Source organism: Acanthochromis polyacanthus, chromosome 5, assembly GCF_021347895.1.
Source record: "Acanthochromis polyacanthus isolate Apoly-LR-REF ecotype Palm Island chromosome 5, KAUST_Apoly_ChrSc, whole genome shotgun sequence".
In the NCBI taxonomy this organism is placed as follows: Eukaryota; Metazoa; Chordata; class Actinopteri; family Pomacentridae; genus Acanthochromis; species Acanthochromis polyacanthus.
In genome coordinates this window covers 10398823-10422038 of record NC_067117.1, presented here as the reverse complement: position 1 = coordinate 10422038, position 23216 = coordinate 10398823, and the positions used below count along the sequence as shown (strand labels likewise).

The 23216-nt window shown below is 39.2% G+C and overlaps 2 protein-coding genes across 3 annotated transcripts; one reads left to right on the top strand and one right to left on the bottom strand.

The window, feature by feature from the left end:
- Positions 1-591: 591 nt before the first annotated feature.
- LOC110961982 (epithelial membrane protein 3-like) lies at positions 592-4130 on the bottom strand. Its single transcript, XM_022209812.2, has 5 exons — positions 3999-4130; positions 2488-2628; positions 2168-2270; positions 1948-2088; positions 592-1185 (listed from the first exon to the last, which is right to left on the bottom strand). The coding sequence occupies exons 2-5, from the start codon at positions 2563-2565 to the stop codon at positions 1010-1012; spliced, it is 498 nt and encodes a 165-aa protein (XP_022065504.1). The 5' UTR covers positions 2566-2628; positions 3999-4130; the 3' UTR covers positions 592-1009.
- Positions 4131-5578: 1448 nt separating this feature from the next.
- Positions 5579-23120, top strand: si:dkey-264d12.5 (coiled-coil domain-containing protein 30). 2 transcript variants are annotated; one of them, XM_022209814.2, is made up of 21 exons: positions 5579-5942; positions 8206-8379; positions 8476-8596; positions 9316-9527; positions 10328-10423; positions 10702-10867; positions 11209-11280; positions 12788-12903; positions 15385-15462; positions 16367-16480; positions 18044-18154; positions 18332-18430; positions 18559-18635; positions 18755-18854; positions 19374-19486; positions 19688-19829; positions 20094-20230; positions 20991-21108; positions 22192-22236; positions 22678-22739; positions 22822-23120. In XM_022209814.2, exons 1-21 carry the CDS (start codon positions 5928-5930, stop codon positions 23039-23041), a joined length of 2388 nt encoding a protein of 795 aa, XP_022065506.2. In that variant the 5' UTR covers positions 5579-5927; the 3' UTR covers positions 23042-23120. The 2 variants fall into 2 exon arrangements, with proteins under 2 accessions (XP_022065506.2, XP_022065507.2); XM_022209815.2 differs by lacking the exon at positions 22192-22236 and having other exon boundaries at positions 5581-5942.
- Positions 23121-23216: the final 96 nt, after the last annotated feature.

Below are 23216 nucleotides of genomic sequence, written 5' to 3'. Positions count from 1 at the left end.
AGGTTTCAGTTCCTAAACCGCCTCAGTGTGTTGTTGAATATTGTTGCCATGTACTCTGTATCTAACAGACTGACACTTACCTCACTTTAGTTTCCTTTTCTGGACTGGTCCAGCCTGACAGGTCGGTTTATGAGCAACATGTAAGACTGTATCTGACTTCACAGCAGCTTCTTTGTTATTTCTTTGGAAATACTTGAAGAAACTGTTTGTTTCTTTGAAGCCTCACACTGTAGAGGCGCCACCTGCCCGATTGCATCCGATAAGTTTGATATTACGCTCCACCTTTATTCTTTAGAAAACAGCATGGACATATTTTAGCAAAGAAAACAATGGATACCACAAATCAATGAGTGATTAAATGACAAAGAAGCAGTCTGCTTTCACAATCGCCGTGTTATGTCAGAGGATTGCATCCGCTGTGTGTTGCACATGAAGCACTTAATAGGAAACAAAACAGGGTTTACACTGATTTTACTGTTTAAACACAGGAATGCTTCTTTAGTAAAGATGACGTGTTTCCCAATTTGGAGAAAACAGGTCATCATACTGCGTACAAAGGGACAACAATGAGTTCATTTCTTTTTTTTTTAATCACGTAAAAACATGTATACTGTATACAAAATACAAAAACAAGTTATTTGAGCTCCACTTAATATTCAGTAAACACAACAAAATATGCATTTATTACCCGTTATCTCTGTGAGAGAGTCCTTTAATTAAGACATTTGTATGAACTTTGTATCTCACAGCATGCCTGATTTATTTCATAACTTTTAGCTATGTTGATCTATTCTTGTGTGACACATCAATGTGTTTCTCATACCTTGGTGACTTAATATCTCACTTACAGTGAAACTGGGTTGGGCAGGTATTGAAAGAAAATAGAACTGTTTTAATTAAACAGACATTACATTCATCCTATTCCCTCACGTGTGCTTATTGTTTAGTGGCTGAAGAGAGAGGGGAGTGTCACACTCTCAGTAGGAGGTCTTTATTTCTGTCTCTCGGCTCACTGCTTCTTGCGCAGGTGGACGTATAGGAATCCACTGACGAGGAGCAGAGGGACACACAGCCACGCCAGGATGAAGCAGTAACCAAAGTGCCCTTTGCTCAGATCCCTGGTGTCACTTAAGATCTCCTTTCTGTGGAAGGTGAAGATGAGGCAGGCGGCGAAGTCTGTGAAGCCTGCAAAAGTCACAAATCGAGAAGTTCCATGTTTGATAAACACTAACTTGACAATATTCAACAGCACTTAGCATTTGCAAAAAACTTCTTGAAAAGACAAAAAGTGTTTGACTGTCTCTTAATACTTTTCAATTTCCTGAAGCTGTGTGACAAAAATATTTTAAAATGGGCCACATTTTGAAAGGCTAAAGGAATAATTTTCTCAAATAGCTAGACACTGTAGTTTATAATAAACATTGCTGAAACAAGAGTTTATACTGCATTAGTTGATGGCTATTTTCAGCTGTGGTTTAATACATATTTGGCATTCTGGTGAGTATTTACAGTGGCAGAACAGTAGCTCATTGGCATGCTTTATTATAGTAGTTTTTGGCTTAAAAATGAGGTCTATGGCACAGAAGAATAAGCTATAACAGGTAGTGCCAATAGGGGCAATTCTTGTTCAATTCATAGCTAGTCCAGATGTATTGAACTGAAATTTGTTGATTTCTTTGGGCAAAATGACTTCCCAAAAATGAATGCAAAAAGGAGGAAATGAGCATGATGCATAAAAAATAGAAAATAGTTGAAAGCAAGCTGTTCAGGTTGTTCACACTGTATATCTTTATTTGTCCATATTTCTGGAAAGCCGATGCATTTTGAATTAAACTAAAAGCAAAAGAGCTCCAATAGTCTTCATTAGAATGACAGCAATAAAAATATTATCAAGTTGTTGTGTTTTTACACTGTTTTATTTGATAAAGAAATAAGCTTTAAACAAACCTGCAAAGGCCTGACAGAGGCCTGTGAAGTAGAAAAGGCCTCCTCTGGACATGGTGAACAGCTGACCCAGAAAAACCAGGAAGGAGATGGAGGAGAAGACCACAGAGAGGACCATGAGGGCCTGGACAGACTGCAGCCAGTCTGGGAGAACAGGTTAGAGAATAAGTGTAAGACATGTAATATGTAACGGTGTAGAAATGCAAACCACGTGACAACCCACCGCTTTCAGTAGTAGCAGCACACAGCCAGGTTTTTGTGGCGTTATCATGGAAGCAGTTATACCAGAGATCAGTGATTTCTGAATCTGCCCAGATCCACCAAGACTGCAGGAAGAAAGAAGAAAAATTAACAGACAAGAAAGTTGACAGATACACTCCAAAAAATGTCTGCACTGTACTGATGACCCTGAAGACCGTTAGTATGTTGATGTGTAGCCTTTCTATGTCTGGCTTTCTTTATAGAAAACACATAATAACAGTGACATCTACTGTAAGAAAGCAGGAAGTTAACCCAACAGATTATACACGTACAGTCTCTCACCTTCTCCAGTGTGGCGACGAGCAGCATGGCCAATGTGACCAAATGCAGCACAGTCAGAGATACGAGCAGAAAGACCATGGCTGCTTCGTGAGGAGAGGAAGACCCTGCAGTGTCCTGAGAACAAACAACCCAGCAGTGATTCTGAGAATGATAAAAATGAAAAACGCATTTTTAATGAATGAGTGAGTGAAAGATTATATTAAAGAATCAAACAACAAATGCTGCCAAAGCCAGAGGAAGATTATTTACAACTGTTAAACACTGTCCCTTCATTTTATGTGATTTTAAATGGCCTGCAGACTGAAACAGTGGAGACTCTGTCTGCCTCTCAAGGAAACTAGGAGCACTTTCATCATGCTTCTCTGCATCTGTACTGACAATCTCTGGCCATTTATCAGGCCTCAAGCATGCCGGACAGAAAGAAGGAGGAGGGGTTGTCACTGTATCCTCTGAATCTGTACAGTCTCTGAGGGAAACATCAGAACATCAGCACCCTGTAACCTCTGCAAACAAACATGTAGCCTGAAACTAGCAATCCGACATACTGCTGTGGGCTTTTTTTTTTTTTTTTTTTTGTGAATCTGGGTACACAGGGTGGCAATTTGTCATTCAAAAACATTCAGGATGTATGAAAAACTACAAATGTGTTGTCTTTTCATATAGTTTTTAATTCATTCCCTAATCATTAATAGTAAAAAGAGAGAAAAAGCCAATATAAAAGGCAAAATCTCTGAAAACTGAGTGACTAATTGGATATAGAACAACAGCAACAGTTACTACAGTAACAAAAGATGTCAGGGTGATCACAGATGTTGTAATCCTATTATATTTGAATCATTTTATCCAAAGAGAGAGTCACAGCAAGGAAGACTCTTTAGTTTCACTTCCTTCAGATACAGCTGCCAAAAATGACTAAACGCTGACTTTTGCTTACAGTGCAAATTATTTCAGGAATTCTCCTAAATTATGTTCAGCTGAGGTTTTTTTCAATCATTCTTGATGGCTAAATGATAAAAATAGTGAACAAATTAAGCGTGTTTCAAAGCAACAGTTGAGTCTAACTGAACAAAACTGTTTATGTAAAGCATTAAATTAACTTTCACCTTTTGGACATTACATATCTTTCACTAAGCAGTTAAACTCGCACAAGTTTGTATTGTAAATCTTGTACATATTTGTATTTGCCTCCCAGCTCTGGGAAATTACTGTTGCTATTATACTATTCAAAGAGGCATGCGTTTAATTACACACTACATCTGGTTTGTGTAACACGTTAAGGTACCTGCCACAGACAGAATTACAGTAATGACCGCAGTGAATGTAAGTACATCACGATGGACAAGCACAAAACATTGTCATAGAATAGAAAAAAATACCATAAAAGAGCATTTTGCCAGTATTTGATGACATCTGGGTGTTACTTCATCACACTCTAGCTGCACATGTCAGGAAAACCAGCCAGATAATTTCTATGCAAACATAACCAAGTTTTTTTTGGATGAAATTCTTACCCGTTAGATTCAAGGCCTCGGAGTCTAAACCCTTCAGTGATCCTCTTTTTTTTTTCTTCTCTGTTGCTGCTCTCTTCCTTCTCTGCTCTTTCTTCCCCTTCAGACACTTTAGTTCACCAACTTGGAGAGAAGGGCACCGAGGAGGAATGTGGAGTTAGATATAGGAGGAGTTCTCAACACCCATTTCCTCCAAACTTGCCCTGCCCTCCTCCTCAAATCTGTGGTCTGGACCAACTCAGTACCAAAAAAGAAAAACATTCCTCCGAACCCGCGTAAACACAGAATCTGTTCTCAAAAGCTGCACTGCAGACGTCCGATTTGTACAGGCACAACATACAATAAAAGTCTGCGTGTCCATTAGGGGCAGGAACAAAAAGAATCAAACGTATTCAACAAAACAGTCCTCGATGTGTGGGCTGCCAGAGGTTAGATTCTGTATCCTTGAAACCACATTTATATTTTTATGTGCCCAACATGTGTTCATGCTGTTATTGCAGCTGTGCAGCTTGGCATGAAAACCACCAACCGAGTTCCCATGTGAGGTGATTGAACGGCAGGAAATCTGGGCTGATTGCTGCCCGCTTTTGATTGTAAATGTGCAGGAAATCTCAGACCACCCAAGACACAACATGGAGTGTTTAATCCTTAATTCAATCTCCAGGGACAACTTCTGCTTCATGAAACGGTGCTATGTTAAAAAGTGAGATTTGTTCTATAACCATAGGAGGATTTTTTTCTCTCACTAGCAAATTAATGCCCTACAATAAATATTATAAATAAACACACAATTTGCATCACAAATCATGACCAGTGGTGTTTTTATGTGCAAAAACTGTCAAAATTAAGTAAAAACCTCTCAGCTAAAGAAAGTCTAATGCTATTAATTCCTTGTATTGATGGTTCCTAACAGATATGTGTATACTTGCACCTCTTAAATTGTTAAGCATGCTTTATATTTTATTACTTCATATATTGCTAGTGGATGCAGCATTATACCAACAACGAGTAATATTTAATTAATTAACCATCAGTCAGTGGTTTGAAAAGGAACAATATCAAACCAGGATAAGAGTGTCATAAACATTTTCTATGTTCTATATACTCATATTCAGTAACCAAAAGACAGTTGAAGTAATTGTTGGAATATTTTTTGACTGATTGCTAAATCAGTTTGTGTTAAATTGTGTAAAACAATTTCCTGCATATCAAAAATCTCAACAGGTATTCATGCATATCTACAATCAGTTTCCTCTCCATGGAGTGCAGCAGCATTAGCTTTTATTTCTGCCCATTAAACAGAACAATCTTTTAAAAAAATTTCGAAGTGTCAAATAAGGTTCAGATTTAGATTCAGACCTTAGGTTTGTCCTTGTCGGACTAATATTCCACAGCAACGATATCCCATCATTTCGTTCTGTAAGAGTTATAGTTTTATCTGGAAGTCTAAATTTAATTGTCATTTTTACTGATGTTTAGCGGTGAACTTAAACTATTCACGCTGTTAAATGACCCTTGTGAGGCCTTCAGGAACTCACGGACAGCCCGAAACTACAGTGCGCAGTGAGTTTTTACAAGAAAAACAACTTCTTAGAAAGTCATATTGTACTGTACATCTCTCCAGTGTATACTCTGGTTATGTTTTTATCTCTGTGGCTGATCTGGAGTGTAATTTTGAGTGTGTTTTAATTTAACTCACAGTTTGTCTGGAGTACAGTGAATGCCCTCCTCTCCGTTAGAACCGTTGAACAACGGGGAGGAAACAACAGCAGGCTGGTGTGTTTTCGGTGTTTTGGAGCCCGAGGCTTCGTCCGGTCTTGGTGTTAGTTTATTTTCGTGTTGGTCTGAGTTGGACATTTAACAGAAATTAAAAAAGAAAGCGAAAATGTGAGCATACGTCAGGACTGGAAGCGGTTTGTCGCCGGAGGACTGATGGATCCAACAGAGGTACCGAAACATCTGCTAACTTTTCTCCAAGCAGCTACGAGGCTAACGAGCGAAAACATCAACTTTAGCTAAAAACCTTCACACTTCAGTTGAACTAGCTCTGTGTGCTGTTGGTCCGTGTCTGTACCATTCAATGGAAATGTTGTGCATCATTTAATACACATTTTCTCACTAAAATCTATCCAGTGGGAGCTTTGTAGTGAAGTTCAGTGGGTTTCAGTCAAAGTGTTTAGGTATAAAGTCACATATTACTGAGACTGCTTTTAAAAAAAAGGCTGCAAGATGATGTCCACAACATAAAAACATTTGATTTACTGCCACAGAGAAGTAAAGAAACATAAACATATTCAAATTAAGAAGCTGGAATGAGAGAATTTGGACTTTTTTTCTTAAATAATTACTCCTATTGATTAATCAGTTGTTGAACTAGTTGAGAATGGATTCAGTGGTTGATAACTGATCAATAAATGGTTGCAGTTCTAGTTTTTGGCCACCAGATACAAAAAGAAGAAGCAGCTGAGCAGAAACATCTTGACAATGTCAGCTGTCTCCACAGACAAACAGCTGCTCCCCCAAAAATGTGCAAACAATCTGAGCCGCAGACAAGAGAGGCGTCGGGTGCTCACTGTAGTTTGGTTGTAGGAGGCGGTTGCATGGATTCCTAGATTATTCTGAGATGGAACGTTAAAATACAGTCAGTCCCTAAAACACACAGAGCTAGTCATCACTGGCTCTCATTTGAGCTTAAAAACTGTATTCATGTGTAGCAGTGTTGTCATTCTGCAGCCCCAGTCACCTGTCAGTTTTTTTGAGACCTAAGATTGCAGAATATCCCCACTTGGACTGAATTATACACATAAAAATGTCATAATGCATTTATTTACACATATATCATGGTATGAGTAATGCCTTTGGTAGAAATGTCATGATTGTGTCATTTTTGCTGCTGGCTGTACCAAACATGAAGAGTTTTGTAAGCATCTCTGTAGCACCACAGCACTTCATTTGTGTTAGTTATTATGTTCATGCACCTGAAGTAGTTCAAAAAAACTGTTTTCCTACTACCTGTCATGTCACTTTAAATCACTCAAATTCACTTGAAATCACCGTGCCTTGAAATGTGTAAATACTGCTTATAGAATTTTAATTACATTTAGTATTCTATAGAAAATTAGAAGTGTTTTTTATAGTATAGTATTCTACAGCAAGATTTCCAGAGTATATACTAAACTTTAATGTTAATGTTACTAAACTGCCTTTTTTGTTATTTTATGTTGTTGTATATAAGCTGCTGAACACTTGAATTTCCCTCAGGATAAATAAAGTATCTGTCTATCTGTCTGTCTGTCTGTCTGTCTGTCTGTCTGTCTGTCTGTCGTTGTGGGAGTCAGTGACTGAAAAGTTCACCTCCATAACTCCTGTCCTAACATAATTAAAAGACTGAAATGTCATTTTATGTGTAGTGAAAGGTTTATCTTAGTATAAGCGCCCTGACATCTTTCATGGCACTCAGGTTTCATCCAAAGATCCTTTTATACAAATAATTCCACTTTACAAACCTGGAATCTGTGTGGAACCTTCAGATCCTTTCTAATTCCTCCTGTTGTCCACATTTACAGGCGCCAAAAAATACTGTTTCCTTGTCTGAAAAAAATCCAGAAATTCTGCAAAAGAAATCCCCAAATTTGGGAAAATTTGCAAAACTTTCAGGAAGAAAATTCCAATAATTCCTTCAAAGTTTCCCTGAAAAGTTTTATTTGAAAAAAAAAAATCCCCAAATTTGGCAAGAAAATTCTTGTAAATATTTTTTAAAAATGAGTAAAAATCTTCCAAAAAATCCTAAAAATATCTAAAGTGATCACATATATATATGTATGTATATATATATATATATATATATATATCAGTAAAATTTCGAATATTGTCTTTAAGAACATTCACATAAAAATCAACCAAAATCCAGCGAACTTCACTGGATTTTGGTTGATTTTTTGTGAATGTTCTTAAGAAGCAATTTTAACATTTCTTTTTTTCCACGCAAAAAATGTTCAAAGATTTCCCAAAAATGTTGAAAATGTGGACATCAGAAGTTTCACTGTGAAAATATATTTTTTTCTCCACATTTTCAAACTTTAAAACAGATCAATTTTGACTCGCAGGACAACAGGAGGGTTAATGAAGTTACAGCTGCTGTATATGCAATGCAGGCAGAATGAAATAAGACTTTAGTCAGCGACCACGTCACCTCAACTGTCCCTAACAGGAGCTGAAGCAGATCGCCACATGGTTCAGTGAGGAGGGTCTTTCTCCTGACGCCCCCAAGGAGGCTCAGCTGTGTTTGCTATGGCGTTCCTTCCAGTACACAAGAAGCCTCCTGAGCAATGTGACAAAGGAGCTGGAAGCCCACCGATCGCAACACTTAGCCGAAATGGCAGAGGTACGTTATCACTGCTGAGCTGTCAAGACGAGCAAGAATAAGACGAGATCTCTCTCTGTTAACAACCAAGACGTTTACTGTCCATCTGTCGGTAAGGTTCGCAAGTCGCTGGAGCAGATCCGAATCTTTACGGAGCACAAAGATGTTTTGGCTCAGGAGATACAAGACGAGAACGATCGGCTCAAGGAGCAGCTGCGGCGCCTGATATCACTTCAAGGTTAGTGATTCTTACCTGCACGACGCCAACAAATCGGAATAATGCAAGACAAAAAACTTCTTTATTGCAGATAGATAGATTCTCTCTTTCTTTCTTTCTTTCTTTCTTTCACAGCCAACAACCCACATTTAACCCTGCATAAGTATTCAGCGAAATACTAAAATGTACTGAAGACTTCAAGCGAAGTAATGAAAATATTTTTACCTTTGAAAAACTGTAATTAAAAAAATGGATTCAAAACCCAAGAGTCCAATAGTTAAGACTGTAGTCAAAAAAACTTATTTAATGCAGATTTCCAACATTCTTGTGTAGCATCTCGCTATTAATTAATATATTTTACAAGGATTTTGCAAAAATAAAGGCTCTTATATAATCCTAAGAACAGTTTGTCACTCACGAATTTGAACTTTATTAGAAAATAATGTGGTGTGTTCTGTCTGACTGGTCAGTCTTCTAAGATACGCGAGTCAAAATACTTGTACCGACAGCCTATGGTTTTCATGGTTTTATGTTTTTTATGGGGTCTATGGTTTTATAGTAATCCAAATTGAATTGTTTTGTTTTGTTATGCTGTAGGAAAGCACTTTGGTCTTCTTTTATGTTGCTGTAAAGTGCTCTACAAATACATTTTGATTGATTGCCTTCTTTGGACAAGATCACCAAATCAGTATTTATAATTACAGATTCTTTCCCTTCCTCTTCCTTCTTTGTTGTGACAGATGCCCAGATAAGTGAGGTGGCTAAAATGCTGTACCAGCAGGGACTCACAGAGTTGATTCACAGCAGCCCCAGTGAGCAGGTGGCCTACCTGCTAGTGGAGAGGGCTTCCCTTCTGGAGACCAGTGAGGGTCCTGAGAAGCTGACGGGTGACGGAAACACGACCGGCCAGCTAGGAACAGAAGCACAAATGCTGAACACCAGCGTACGCCAGGTCAGAAGAACACCACTGTTTTAGTCCTTACTGTTTTTTGATGATTAACAGAATGCATAATAGCAAGCGACATGTTTCAGACTTTTCCTTACAGTCTTTTAGCTTCTTAAGGGATAAATAAAAGCATGTAATTTCCAATATATGAAAAAATAAAGCCACTCTGCCCTTTTCCCTCTTATTTCTTTGTTTTAAATGTGATTTAATTCCTGTGAAATGTGTTTTTTTTTAATATATCCACACCATTACTCGTTTAAACCCTCCTGTTGTCCTCATTTACGGACACCAAAAAAAATACTGTTTTGTTGTCTGAAAAAAAATCTAAAAATTCAGCAAAAAAAATCCGTAAATTTCTGAAAATTTGCAAAACCTTCAGGAAGAAAATTCCAATAAGTTTCCCTTAAAAATTTTATTTAAAAAAAATCCCCCAAATTTGGCAAGAAGATTCTTGTAAATATTTTCAAAAAATGAGCAAAAATCTTCCAAAAAATCCTAAAAATATCTAAAATGATTAAATACATATCAGTAAAACTTCTAATATTTTTCTTAAGAACATTCACCAAAAAATCAACCAAAATCCAGCGAAATTCGCTGGATTTTGGTTGATTTTTTGGTGAATGTTCTTAAGAAACGTTTTTATCATTTCTTTTTTTTTCCTACCAAAAAATATTCAAAGATTTCCCAAAAATGTTGAAAATGTGGACATCTGAAGTCTCACTATGAAAATATTTTTTTTCCCTACATTTTCAAACTTCAAAACAAATCAATTTTGACCCACATGTTGTCATGTTGTTCTTCCACAGCCTTCCCACAAGGGGGCGCCACGTCATGGGCAGAGCGCATGGAAGAGACTCTTAGGGCTCCACAAGGCTGCACAGTGCAAACACTCTTTTGTTCCTGTATGTATATACTGCCAGTACATCCTGTGAAGCACGAACAAACACTAAAACTGCACTCACAACTGACCACTTTAGTTTGTGTATTTAGGTCTTTTACCAGCACAAGCTAGAGAACTTTCAATGGCTGAAGAGATTCCAGTTAATGGATCTTGACCCAAAGCACTCCTCACAGTGTCCCGTCTGGTTCTGCATATATTACTGAACATTCTTGCTCACATTCCTGCTCCTTCACATCTGTGTTGGCCGTTTGTGAAGTTTTTGTGTATGTGTGTGTGCAGGCCGAAGCCAGACATTTGGCCGGCCAGGCAGGCAATCTGGAGAGGCAGTGTTCCCGTCTGGAGAGGGACCTGGAGGAGGGTTCCCGCCGGCTGGCCATGGCCCACAACGAGATCCGGCGTTTGACTGACGAGCTGGAATCTGCTCATTTGACCCAAAGAACATACGGTGAGAGATATTCATCAGCTGCTATTTAGGACACTGTCATTCCTAAAGTGTTTTCTCACGGTGATTACACATCAAAAACTACTACAAAGATCCCAGAGTTTTTTTGGATTTCTTCTTATCCCTTAACCAGTCAGCCACGACTGCCGGAAAAGAAAACACCTCAGACTTCCAGCACAGTCCTTAATAAATAATGTATCTTACTGATGTTCTGAAGTTATTTTACCATCATACAACACCCAGACAGCCTCTGAGCTAAACCTGAATTTTTGCTCCTCTAATAAGAAGAAACTGTGGAAGTGAAGCTTTGGAACTGCAATTATTCTAGCATCTGTGTTTTTCAGAGCCTGAGCTGGAGTCGGCACAGCAGGAGGTGGAGCAGCTCCGAAAAGAAGTAGAAAAACTGAAGAAATATGGTGAGAAATGATTTTTGTACTCAGCTGCATTCTGTGAGCTGAATTGCCCAAAGTCAGTGGATGTGTATGGAGTGTAAAAGGAGATGTGTTTCAGTCTCCACATAGCTCAGATCCATTTTTTTGTACACATGCTTCGTTACATACACTGCCCGGCCAAAAAAAAAAAAAGTCACACACTCTAATATTTTGCTGGACTGCCTTTGGCTTTGAGAACGGCACTCATTCGCTGTGGCAGAATTTTTATTAGCTTCTGCAATGTCACAGCATTTATTTTTGTCCAGAGATGCATTAATTTAGATCTTATATTGCTGATGGGAGAGTTGGACAAAATCTCCTCCAGAGCATCCCAAAGATTCTCAATAGGGCTGAGGTCTGGACTCTGTGGAGGTCAATCCATCTCATGCTCCCTGATCCACTCATTCTCACGGTGAGCCCCATGAATCCTGGCATCGTCATTTTGGAACATGTCCATGCCATCAGGGAAGAAAAACTCCATTGATGTAAAGACCTGTTCATTCAGTATATTCAGGTATCAGCTGACCTCATTCTTTGGGAACATAACGTTGCTGAACCTGACCAACCCCAGATCATAACTCTAACCCCCACAGGCTTGTAGACACTAGACATGAGGAGTGCATCACTTCATCTGCCTCTCTTCTTACCCTGATGCCTCCATCACTTTGGAACATGTTAAATCTGGACTCATCAGAACACATTTGTTCCATGAAGGCGATGGTTCACCACTATCCTTCCAGGTTTTAATAATGTGTTGGTTCTTAACTCGATTTTAGTAGTTTCAGAAATCTCCTTAGTTGTTCTCTTTGCCAAACATTTGATCCTTCTGAGACAGATAAACATCCTTTTCATGACCACACGATATGTCTTCCAACATGGTTGTTTAAGAAATGAGAAGCTCCTCACTGCTTCAGCTACTGTTAAATAAGTTGTTGCAGCTGAAACGTATTCATCACTGCAGTAATTATCCAATGGAAGGCTCTGACCTATTTGCTCAGTTAAATCCAGGTGTTAACGTTTTTTTGACCAGGCAGTGTATGAATGGTTCATTATTTCTGCACCTGCAAGGAGAGAGTCAGGTTGTTACTGTGTTACACTAAAGTTTCCTCCTCGAGTTACTGCAGTTCAGCAAGGAAGCTCTGTTCAAAAGCACAAACAGGAAGTGTTATATTATAAACATAGACACTCAATTGAACTGATAAACTGATACCGATGAAGCATTGCATTAGCCTCACATTTGCTTTTGAATATATTTTTGCATAGAACCAAAACGAGGACTGTGTATTTTCACTGGACGCATGCTCGTTAGCCTCGGTTATTTTCGAGTGTAACCAAAAACCGTGAACCCATCTTTCAAATCAAATAAAAAAGAACCTTCAGCGTGTTAAAATCCATCACTGACTCACTGAGAAGAATGCACAATCTTAGAGAAATCCTTCAACATGGGTTATTTATAATGTGATGAGTGCGTGGTCTGACTTTATTTCAAAAGAAATGGTGGAACTGAGGAAAGCCAAAGAGCTGAATGATCGTCTGGACCTTGAGATCAGGGCCTTGAGGAACAGAGTACGCTCCCTGGATGCTGAGAAAGGCTCCCTGCAGCAGACGGTAAGATACATGCAGGAGAACGGTGATTTCCCAACATATGATCCTCACAGAAACCGAACATCGTGCTGAAAAAGCACTGTACTTAGGACGATCAAAGACTTGAAATAACAGAAGAAGCATGCATTAATACTCGTCACACTTCAATCTAATTGTTGCTTTAAGTTTCATAAAGACTTACATCTTTTGTCCTGGATGTTTGCAAGAATAATCAAGCTTACTGGCTGTAGCAGCTGAGACTTTACAGCATTTCTTTGGGGTCTTAACCCTCATGTCGTCCTGCGGGTCAAAATTGAGCCGTTTTAAAGTTAAAAAATATATTTTCACAATGAAACTTCTGATGTCCTCATTTTCAACATTTTTGGGAAATCTCTGAACATTTTTTGGTGGAAACAAAAGAAATGTCAAAAATCCAGCAAAATTCGCTGGATTATTCTTGATTTTTTTGTGAATGTTCTTAGGGTTAGGGTTAGGGTTATCACTTTAGATTTCTTTAGGATTTTTTTTGAAGATTTCTACTCATTTTTTGAAAATATTTACTGGAATTTTCTTGCTAAATTTGGGGGATTTCGTTAAATAAAACTTTTAAGGAATTATTGGAATTTTCTTCGTGATGGTTTTGCAAATTTTCAGAAATTTGGGGATTTCTTTTGCAGAATTTCTGGATTTTTTTCAGACAAGGAAACAATACTTTTTGGTGCCCGTAAATGAGGACGACAGGAGGGTTAATGCACAGTGTAGACATAATCAGTAACAACTGCACCAACCCAAACTGCTGTTAACCACACATAGCTAACCGTGGTGTGATGATGTAGTTTGAGCACCGCTGTCAGAAAGAAAATGTTTGAAATGTGTATTTAAATGTGGACTACAGTCTGACATCCATAATTACATTTTTGGTTTTTGGTGTATTTTAAAAACTGATCTCACTGTATCAAAGTTGCATATTTAGAAGTTTGTTTTCCCACTAAATTACCCTTCATTGCCTTAAAATTATAGCCTAGCCGCGCTAGACAACCCACGGCAACGAATTTAATTCTCTGCCAGGGTGGGTCTAGTTACCCTCCATAAGGCTCGAGGTTGGATGCTCCTAAAACTGGCCGGACCAATCACCATGAAGTGTAGAGTCAGAAGGCGGGCGTAACGAAGTGACGGCAGAGGCGCGACGATTCTGACAGAAACAACCGGCGCACAATAAACAGTTATCTTTCGACTCGGCTTTGGCCACAGCCCTTAAAGATTTGAAGCTAAAATTCAACTTGAAAGATAAACAAAGGACGCCACTGAAGTGTTTCATTGAGAAGAAAGACGTATTTGGACTTATGCCGACAGGATATGGCAAATCCTTAATATACCAGTTGGCTCCGCTGGTTGGGAAGCTAATGGGACTTAGCCACAATCCGCCGGCGCTGTAGGAACTCCGTCAGCCTATTCGTTGCGCTGATTGGTTGTATACCTACCCAATTGCTGCAGAGTGATTTGAAAGACAACCTTTTAGCCCGCCTCCCTCCCTGTCGAGCGGCCCTAGACCCTTGTGCCTTCAGAATTCAGAACATAGGTCTAGCACGGCTAGGCTATTAAAATTACTTAAAAGTCACTCTACACTGTTGCTCTATGAAGCCCGGCCTCTCCCTCCGCCCCAACCTCCCAACTCATGGTACCTCGAGCACACCAGCTCACCTACGACTCTGTTTAGACACTATTAAACTCGTCTGCACTGCACAGTGGCGTGTTGTAATGTTAGAGTAATTCATCCATGCATGTTTAAACAGGAGACCCTTTAGTCAAACCCTTCAAGTTGATTGGTTAGTCAGGTTTGTTACGTATGAAATCCTGGAAGTCTGAATCTAATAAGGTGCAAAAATTCATGAGAGGCAGCTTTTAAATGTTTTTCAAAAGTGATGAATTAGAAAATATCTGACAACATTAAAAGGATTTATATTGAGTAGCAGTTGTTAAGTAATGGATTTACATCTTTGCAAACAGTTAATAAGCCCGGTCGGCCCACAGGTGGGCCGAAGAATTTTTTTCTGAAAATGTGGCCAGGGCTTAAGAGGTTAAAATGTCCTCAGGGTGTATTGTTATGTGTGAGAAAAGTTGTGTAAAGCATTTTTTGCCACTAGAGGGAGTTGCGAGAAATCTGACAAGCTGCTTTGTGTTACTTGAGTAGACATCAGAGAGAAGTGAACTTTCACTATCAATTTTATCAATTCACAATCAAAATTAAATATCTGTTCATTCTATAGAGGAAATGACAGAACAATATACACTACACATAATGCTGTTGCAGTGTGCACAGGATGAAGGGGAAGTGATTAAAGTGGAGAGAGGGCAGTGAGAGCGAGGGGGACAGTAAATCAACTATTTCTCTCCAAACTCACACACTCAACTTTGAATTGGTTAAAAATGAAAAACAACTTGCAGGTATAATAAATAATGAACATGATAATGTGTTAGACTTTACTGTATTTGTGTTTGTTTCAGGTGGTGTCTCTGCAGGAGGAGCTGAAGCAGCTGGAGTCAGCGGTGCAGGAGGAGGTTCAGGCCACAGAGCTGACTGAAGTAAGTCTCGTTGTACCTGTGATGGAGGAGTCGTGTCTTCAGGAGCTCCAGTGCAGTGCAGTCTGTGGTTTGAAGTCAAGTAATGGTTGAAGTTTAGTGGAGTCATTTCATCTCAAATCATCGAATTTTTCAAGCAATTTCTGCTCAACCATCTCTGATATGCCTGAAAGTTTCATCCCATATTGTTTTACTTTCATAACTGAATAACGAGGACCACAAAAACTAAAATATCGCAAGACAGCCTAATCAAGGGAGATTTCTGGAAATTCAAAACAGTTAAAAATAACTAAGAAGAGGCTTTTATCTTTCATAGTTCCTGAGATGTTGTCATCCAAACATAGCCTTACATTTCAGTGTATGATGAAACATGTTGAGAGGTTGATGAACAGCTTAAAAAACAAAAAGTTGCCTAATACTTGAAACACTTGATATATCTATCTAAAATTTAACGGATACTGTTTTAAATATCCATAGTTTATGATAAAAATATATAAAGTTTAAAGAAAATCAGAGAAATTTGAGCTGAAGGCTCCTGATAATTTAGAGATTAAATAACTCAGAGCCTGTTTTTATGCTTTCAAAGTAAAGTATTTGCTCGTGTTAACTAGCAAAGGTAATAAATGTCAAATGGTTGTGTAAACACATGATAGAAGGTGATCATTGCTCAGACAAAAAGCCTTTTGTTAAGGCAGGTTGTAGTTACTGAATAAATAATGTGACCAGTAGGGTTGCAAATGCATGTTTATCATAGAGAGGCCTCAAATGTATGCAGAACTACGGGGGCAACAGCTTTTTGTCAGAACAACTTTAAGTGACATTTATCAGCCTCATTAATGCAGACCTTGGTCAAAGACACAGATATATGATGTTTTTTAACGTACCTGTTTTTATATGTTTTTCTCAGGTTGTATCTCTGCGGAAGAAAGCAGCAGAGCTGGAACAGAGCAATCAGACCTGCAGAAATCTGCAAGAGAAGCTCGCTGCAGAGACCAGACACCTTTTGGAAAAAGAGGAAATTGTAAGTTAATACCAACAGAAGCATAGCTTAGCCGCGCTAGACAACCCACGGCAACGAATTTAATTCTGTGCAAGGGTGGGTCTAGTTACCCTCCATAAGGCTCGAGGCTGGATTCTCCTAAAACTGGCCGGACCAATCACCATGAAGTGTAGAGTCAGAAGGCGGGCGTAACGAAGTGACGACAGAGGCGTGATGATTCTGACAGAAACAACCGGAAACAACTAGCCTAGCCGCGCTAGACAACACACGGCAACGAATTTAATTCTCTGCCAGGGTCAACAACAAAAACGACAACAGTCGTTGAGCTCCATTAGCACCGACTCTGAATAATCTTTCTGTTAACATGTCTGTAATATACTTGACCTTCACCCATTGACTGTATAAATAAGGCTTCATCGAACTACCGCATCCTCTGATTTCCGGCGCTCTAGGAGCCTATTCATTGCGCTGATTGGTTGTATACCTACCCAATTGCTGCAGAGTGATTTGTTAGACAACCTTTTAGCCCGCCTCCCTCCCTGTCGAGCGTGCCTAGACCCTTGTGCCTTCAGAAACATGGGTCTAGCGTGGCTAGGCTAACAGAAGCACATTGTATGAGGAAACTTGGTATGGGTTCTCATGAAGTGTTTGTTCACCTGTTTGTTTGTTTGTTTATTAAGAACCCCATTAGCCTCTGACACAGCTCAGACCTGTCAAACCTGTTCTTTGGGTTTGGCTGCTTTTTTCCAGATCTTTCCCAAACAAATAAATGGGACAAGTTTTTTTAGTCCAAGTCCATGCATGTATGGAGTTCAAGAAATCAGTAGCTGTTATTCAGTGTAAGTAGAAGAAAATTTGATATCCAGTACTGTATACCGGACTGCACAGTGGCTTGGTGGTTAGCGCTTTCACCTTGCAGCTAGAAGGTCACTGGTTCTGCGTAGAATTTGCATGTTCTACCTGTGCACACGTGGGTTCTCACCAGATTCTCCGGCTTCCTCCCACAGTCCAAAAATATGCTGAGGTTAATTGATTGCTCTAGGTGTGAATGTTAATGTGATTGTTTGTCTCTTTGTAGCCCTGTGATAGACTGGCGACCTGTCCAGGGTGTCCCCTGCCTTCGCCCTAAGTCAGCTGGGATAAACTCCAGCCCCCAATGACCCTAGTGAGGATTAAGCCGTGTATAGATGATGGATGGATGAAGTACTGCATACCATAGGAGGCTTTGGCGGTCAATGAAGTACTTTACTAGAAGTACTCTACTAAAAGACGATTTTAGTAGAACAGTGTCAAATTGATTTGTAAAGACCTAATTGTGTTTGGAGGCTGTTGTGGAACTGAATATATTGTGTGTAGACATTTGTCAAAATCCATTTCTTTAATTGAGGTTCTCTACTGTGTATAAATGTGTGTAAAAATCTTGAGGAACACTGAATCACTTGAGCTGAGTGCAGTCAAAGTGAAAGAGATTGAGTACTTCCAAATGTAAGATTCCCAGTCTGACTTCAAAGTGGATTGTGAACGTGGACCCTGTGCCAACACATACTTTTGCTAACTACACTGATCTGCGTACGGTTATCTCAGGTCGAATCTCTGCAGGAGGAGGTGAAGCGACTGGAGTCGGTCCTGCAGGAGAAGCAGCGGCGGCTCCTCACTGTGCAGGTTGAGGCGGACCGAGCTAATGAGTTAGCTAAAGTATGTCCCACTGTACAGATTCCTGAGCATGATGTTAAAAGGTTTCATTTGTCATCAAGCCTAAACATCCATCACCAATCAAACAATGCTGACCCAGGGTTTTAGAAAATCTTCACTTTGTGTTGTTAAATGTACCTCCTGAAATGAAGCTGCATCTGAATCTTGTCGTGTCTCCAGTCCAGGGCGACTGAGCTGATTCAGAGCGACCACACCTGCAGAGATTTACAAAACAAACTCGGTGCTCATGTCAGATCCCTTTTGGAGAAGGAGTCAGAAGTGAGTGAATCAAAAGAATCTGGAGAGGTTTCCAATAATTACATTTCTGTTTTATTTTTATAGAAATATACCGTAAAGACTTTTGTATCTTATTACTTGATGTCAATTTATTTTTTTCCCCCCAATAGATAGGTTCTCTTCGACGGCAGCGGGACGATGCTGTAGCTAAAAACTGCACCAAAGAAAACAACCTCCAGGATCAAAAGTAAGACACTCGATCCCCGTACCTTCCAGCTGCATAATGCATGTGTATGCCACCTCTCAAGTTTGCAACAAGATACTTAAAGTGAGAATTTATGGGTGTGTCCATGTCTGTGTTTGAAGGCTATTTAAGCATAAAAAGGCAGTTTCACAACCTTATGAAAAGGCTCACTGTCAGCCAGAAGATTCCTTTTCGACAGAGGATAAAGAGCTACAGACACAGGTGTGCAAAGAAGACACACTAAATAAGGTCATGTACGGTCAATGGATTAAAATTTACTCTCATTTTTTTTTTTACTTATTTGCCAGTCATGAAGGGGAAAATCTATTTCCATCCATGCTTTCAGTTCAAAGAAAAAATATCTAAATGTGTCAGAACAGACAAATTAGTTTCATTTTCACTTGCACTTTGGAAAGTTTTCGAACAATCTCAAGCTTTAGGTTAAAATGAACAATTTTGCAATGTTAACTACATTTTAGAAGCTTGGTTGATTTTAGACAACACAACTACTGTTAGTTTTCAGGAAATATCATAGTTTAGGTTAAAAATTAGCCCTTTCACAACATGTTTGGAGCTTCTTCTCATTTTTCTGGGTCACCAGAAAAAAATCCATTAATTTAATACATAATTCAATTTAGTTGTATGGGGACACAATTTTCAGGAAACGGGTCGGCCAGGCAGTGAACAAACCGTGAACGCTAAAACAATGTCTGTTACTGCTGGTGTTATATTGGACCGTAGGAGTGTCCTGATTATGAAGAAGTAATGAAGAGTCTGTTGTCCACCCAAGAGGAGTGTGAGACTCTAAAGAAGGAGATCTGTGAAACTCTGAAACACCTCGACAAAGAACGAAGGTAACAGGTGCATCCTTTTATCTAATACACGTTATATTCAAACTACACAAACTAGAGACAGTGAAAATACCTGACATTGTCCTTTCAAGTACAATAAAATACACTGAAGAGTATAAGGTGCAGCTTTCTTTTGCCACAATGAAACCAGCTTTTTCTATCCAAACCTGACTTTATGAATCATTTGTTTCCCTGTACCTACAGTAAATACCACGAAATGAAAGAAAAACATAAAGCAAAGCTGTGTCGAACCAAGCAGAAATTTGACGATGAAACCACGTGGCGCAATGAGAGGATAAAAAGTCTGGAGAGAGAACTGTCTCTGTGTTCCCATTCAGTAACGAAGGTGAATCTGCAGCTATTTCCGCTGTTTTCAAAATGTATCTCATCTTAATCGTGACGTTATAACATGCCACGTGCATTTTATTTCTGCCTGTGTGAGGTTTACTGCTTCTTTTTTTCAAATTTAAATGTGCTAATGATTAAATCATTTTCACGGGAAGAAGTTCCTGCATCACTGATTCACAGGAAATGTGTTCTAAAGACTAGTGTAAAAAAGCAGCGATAGTAAAAAAAAAATATATATATATTGCTGCTGTGTTACTTCCAGGAGAAAGAGCTCGTCATGAGCATAACTGTTGAAAATGAGAAACTACTTTCTGAGAGGAGGAGGCTTCTACAGCAGCTAAATGAGGAGGAGCACCACAAGAAGGACAGTAATCTAACAGCTTCTTTGTCCAAATGCAGGTATTGAAATGTAGCCTAGCTTAGCTAGACTGTATTCCCGTTATAAGGGATATATGGGAATACGGTCTAGCCCTCCTCCATTGACACATTTTGACAGGTTTTCAAGCTCCGAGCAGATCAGACCGAACCAATCAGAGCACCAGAGGCGGGAGTTAACGATGCGTCATCTTCAGGGCCGAGTTGGCGACCGCAACAGAGCGAGGTTTCTCTCGTGCACTTTCCTCTGTTTGGCACGGGCTGAATTTGTCCTTAAAACCTCAACAAGAAGCAGCTCTTAAAGCTTTTCTTTTTAAAAAGGATGTATTTTTAATTCCGGCAGGCTGTACGATAGAATGCGTAATGCTGCCCTCCACTGTTGAAAGGGAGAGCTTAGATTTTCCTCAGGACCCCTGTACGGCGAAGGAAGCTGTTAAAACTACAAAACATCATGGCGGAAAGGCAATTGTTAGGTCGCTTAGTGATTGCGTCACACATGTGTTACGCTGATTGGCTCTCTCCAATTCAAGCTGTGATCGGTAGTCCCGCCTCTGGGCTAGATTTGGTTCAATGGAGCAGTTCCAGACTGACTTTATGTGTATTTGTAATACACAATATAAAGGCTGTCTGGTCCCCAGGCAAATTGAAATGACCAATATGCAGTAAACGATGAAAACATCTTCTTCACGTGTTATGTTTGAAGGAAATGGCAAAAGTAGACCAAAAAACTGTTCAATAGCATGTCTTCATTGACAAAACTGAGATGTTTGTTTTGATCTCAAAGGGTGGACTTTTTAGAGGCAGAAAACAAGAAACTGGAAAACAAAATATTCCACATGTCCAACCAGCTAGCTGTACTGGAACGCAGCCTGCAGAACATTCACTCGCTTCAGTTTGCTGAGGTACCGGTCACAGTCTGCTTTATCTTCATACGAATGCAGGGATGTAGAATTACTGCTGCTCTGCTCGTCTTTTATCACATTTCAGTTTGGCCATCATAAAGCTGACGTTGTTGCCAGCACCTGTGAGTCTGTATTGCCTCATATGCACTAGAAAATAAAATGAAATGACAAATAGAGGGTTAGCTTACCAAGTATAAGATGGTTTACTATTAGTTGAGCAAAACATTGTACATTGTTACCAACATGTATCGAACTCAGACGCAGTGAACCACACAGTGTAGTGAATCTGGACTGATGGCACAACCATAGACTGTATAATAAAGATTAATAATTTTAGTTTTTCCTGTGTAGAATTGTGGTCTATGGAGCCAGAGCTGTTTGAAACCAGACCCTGGCAGACACTGTGACATTTCAAGTTTTCGGAGCCAGGTGCTACGTCCATCTCTATTATGCAGTCTATGGGCACAGCTTTATGTTGGCATTTTACCTGGTCAAATTGCTGTTGGGTTATTCCATCTCTAATCATCAGGGGTTGTTGTCCACTCAACCTGATTTGTTTGAAACTTAAAAAAAAAAATCTAAGTACAGATATTAAAAATGGTATTTGTTTAAGTTGGATTGATACACTACTCTTCAAAAGTTTGGGGTCACTTAGAAATGTCCTTTTTTTTGAAAGAAAGGCATTTTCAATGAAGATAACATTAAATGAATCAGAAATACAGTCTAAACACTGTTAATGTGGTAAATGACTATTCTAGCTGGAAATGGCTCATTTTAATGCAATATCTCCATAGGGGTACAGAGGAACATTTCCAGCAACCATCACTCCTGTGTTCTAATGCTACATTGTGTTAGCTAATGGTGTTGAAAGTCTAACTGATGATTAGAAAACCATTGTGCAGTTATGTTAGCACATGAATAAAAGTGCGAGTTTTCATGAAAAACATGAAAACTCACCCCAAACTTTTGAACAGCAGTGTATATCTGGTGCTTTCAGAGATCATTTATTTAATAAATTGCCCATCTACTCACTTTCAACACATTTATGTTCACATTGAAATTTGAGGCTTGTCATTGATTCAGAATCTGCAATACTGGACAAGTAGGTCGAATCATCTCCAATTACAGGTGAGTTGAAATATGAAAAAAAAAGCCATCATGAAACGTCCCATCTTTGAGTATACCCAAAAAACAAAACAAAAAGATAATGCAGAAGCCAACTAGTGATATATTCTGAGCCACATGTCGTTTTATGAATATCTGTATTTCATGCTGTACAAATTTTGGGCAAATCAGAAATGGTCGATCAGAGATGGAATATAATTTCAAATTAAAAGATGAGACTTTTTGCCATTAAAGTGTTGGACAAGGGGATCACCTGAGTTGCTATGATACAACCTTTTTGGATTGTTTCCCTTCCAAATTTAATGTTAATGCATTCAATATTTGCCTTGATGTTATATCCTGCACCACACTGTCACCTTTGCTAATCACACAACAGTCTAATAGAGAAAGCCCAGTATATATTTTTTAAATGATCTAACATAAGTTTTTGTTTTGTTTGCTTAGGAACTAAAGAAAATATCAAATCACCTCCAGGTTTTTAAATCTCTGCCTGTGCAAACTTCAAGGTAAGTCTGATCGTGCTTCAGAACTTGAGTATTAGTTTGGTAGAATAAAACACCATTAAATGTCTGCGAACTGTGTCCGCAGTGCAACGTCACTGGAGCCGTCTGAAACTCAGAGCTCATTGGACAGTGCGTATAGCTGTCCCACTAACAAAACAGATGTGACTCGTTCCTCTCACTGTTGGACCTCTGGGCCTTTCCGATCAGCAGAGATGGGGTACCTGAACCTGACCTCCACACAGAGCGGCTCAAACCAGCCAGCTCCTCCAGCCGCCCTCAGCAGCTCTGAAAATACCCCTGCCTGAGATCTTCTATCTGCAACCTGAATATACTGCACAGAAAATGTTTTATTTGTAAGTTAATAAATAACAGAATTGAATTAAACCGGGTTCTTCGTCCGTTAAAACAAACTAATCGGACCGATCTCAGTTATTAGTGCTCACGCATAGATTTTACATCTATTTGCCAACTCTGGTTTCA

What these genes read in the sequence shown, in the direction of transcription:
- LOC110961982 (XM_022209812.2), bottom strand. Translation starts at nt 2,565, where the DNA reads ATGGTCTTTCTGCTCGTATCTCTGACTGTGCTGCATTTGGTCACATTG. An exon ending in TCGTCGCCACACTGGAGAAG is followed by an intron (nt 2,271 to 2,487) that starts GTGAGAGACTGT and finishes TTCTTCCTGCAG; the next exon opens with TCTTGGTGGATCTGGGCAGA. An exon ending in TGCTGCTACTACTGAAAGCG is followed by an intron (nt 2,089 to 2,167) that starts GTGGGTTGTCAC and finishes CTGTTCTCCCAG; the next exon opens with ACTGGCTGCAGTCTGTCCAG.
- si:dkey-264d12.5 (XM_022209814.2), top strand. An exon ending in AAGGCTCCCTGCAGCAGACG is followed by an intron (nt 12,904 to 15,384) that starts GTAAGATACATG and finishes TGTTTGTTTCAG; the next exon opens with GTGGTGTCTCTGCAGGAGGA. An exon ending in GAGCTAATGAGTTAGCTAAA is followed by an intron (nt 18,155 to 18,331) that starts GTATGTCCCACT and finishes TCGTGTCTCCAG; the next exon opens with TCCAGGGCGACTGAGCTGAT.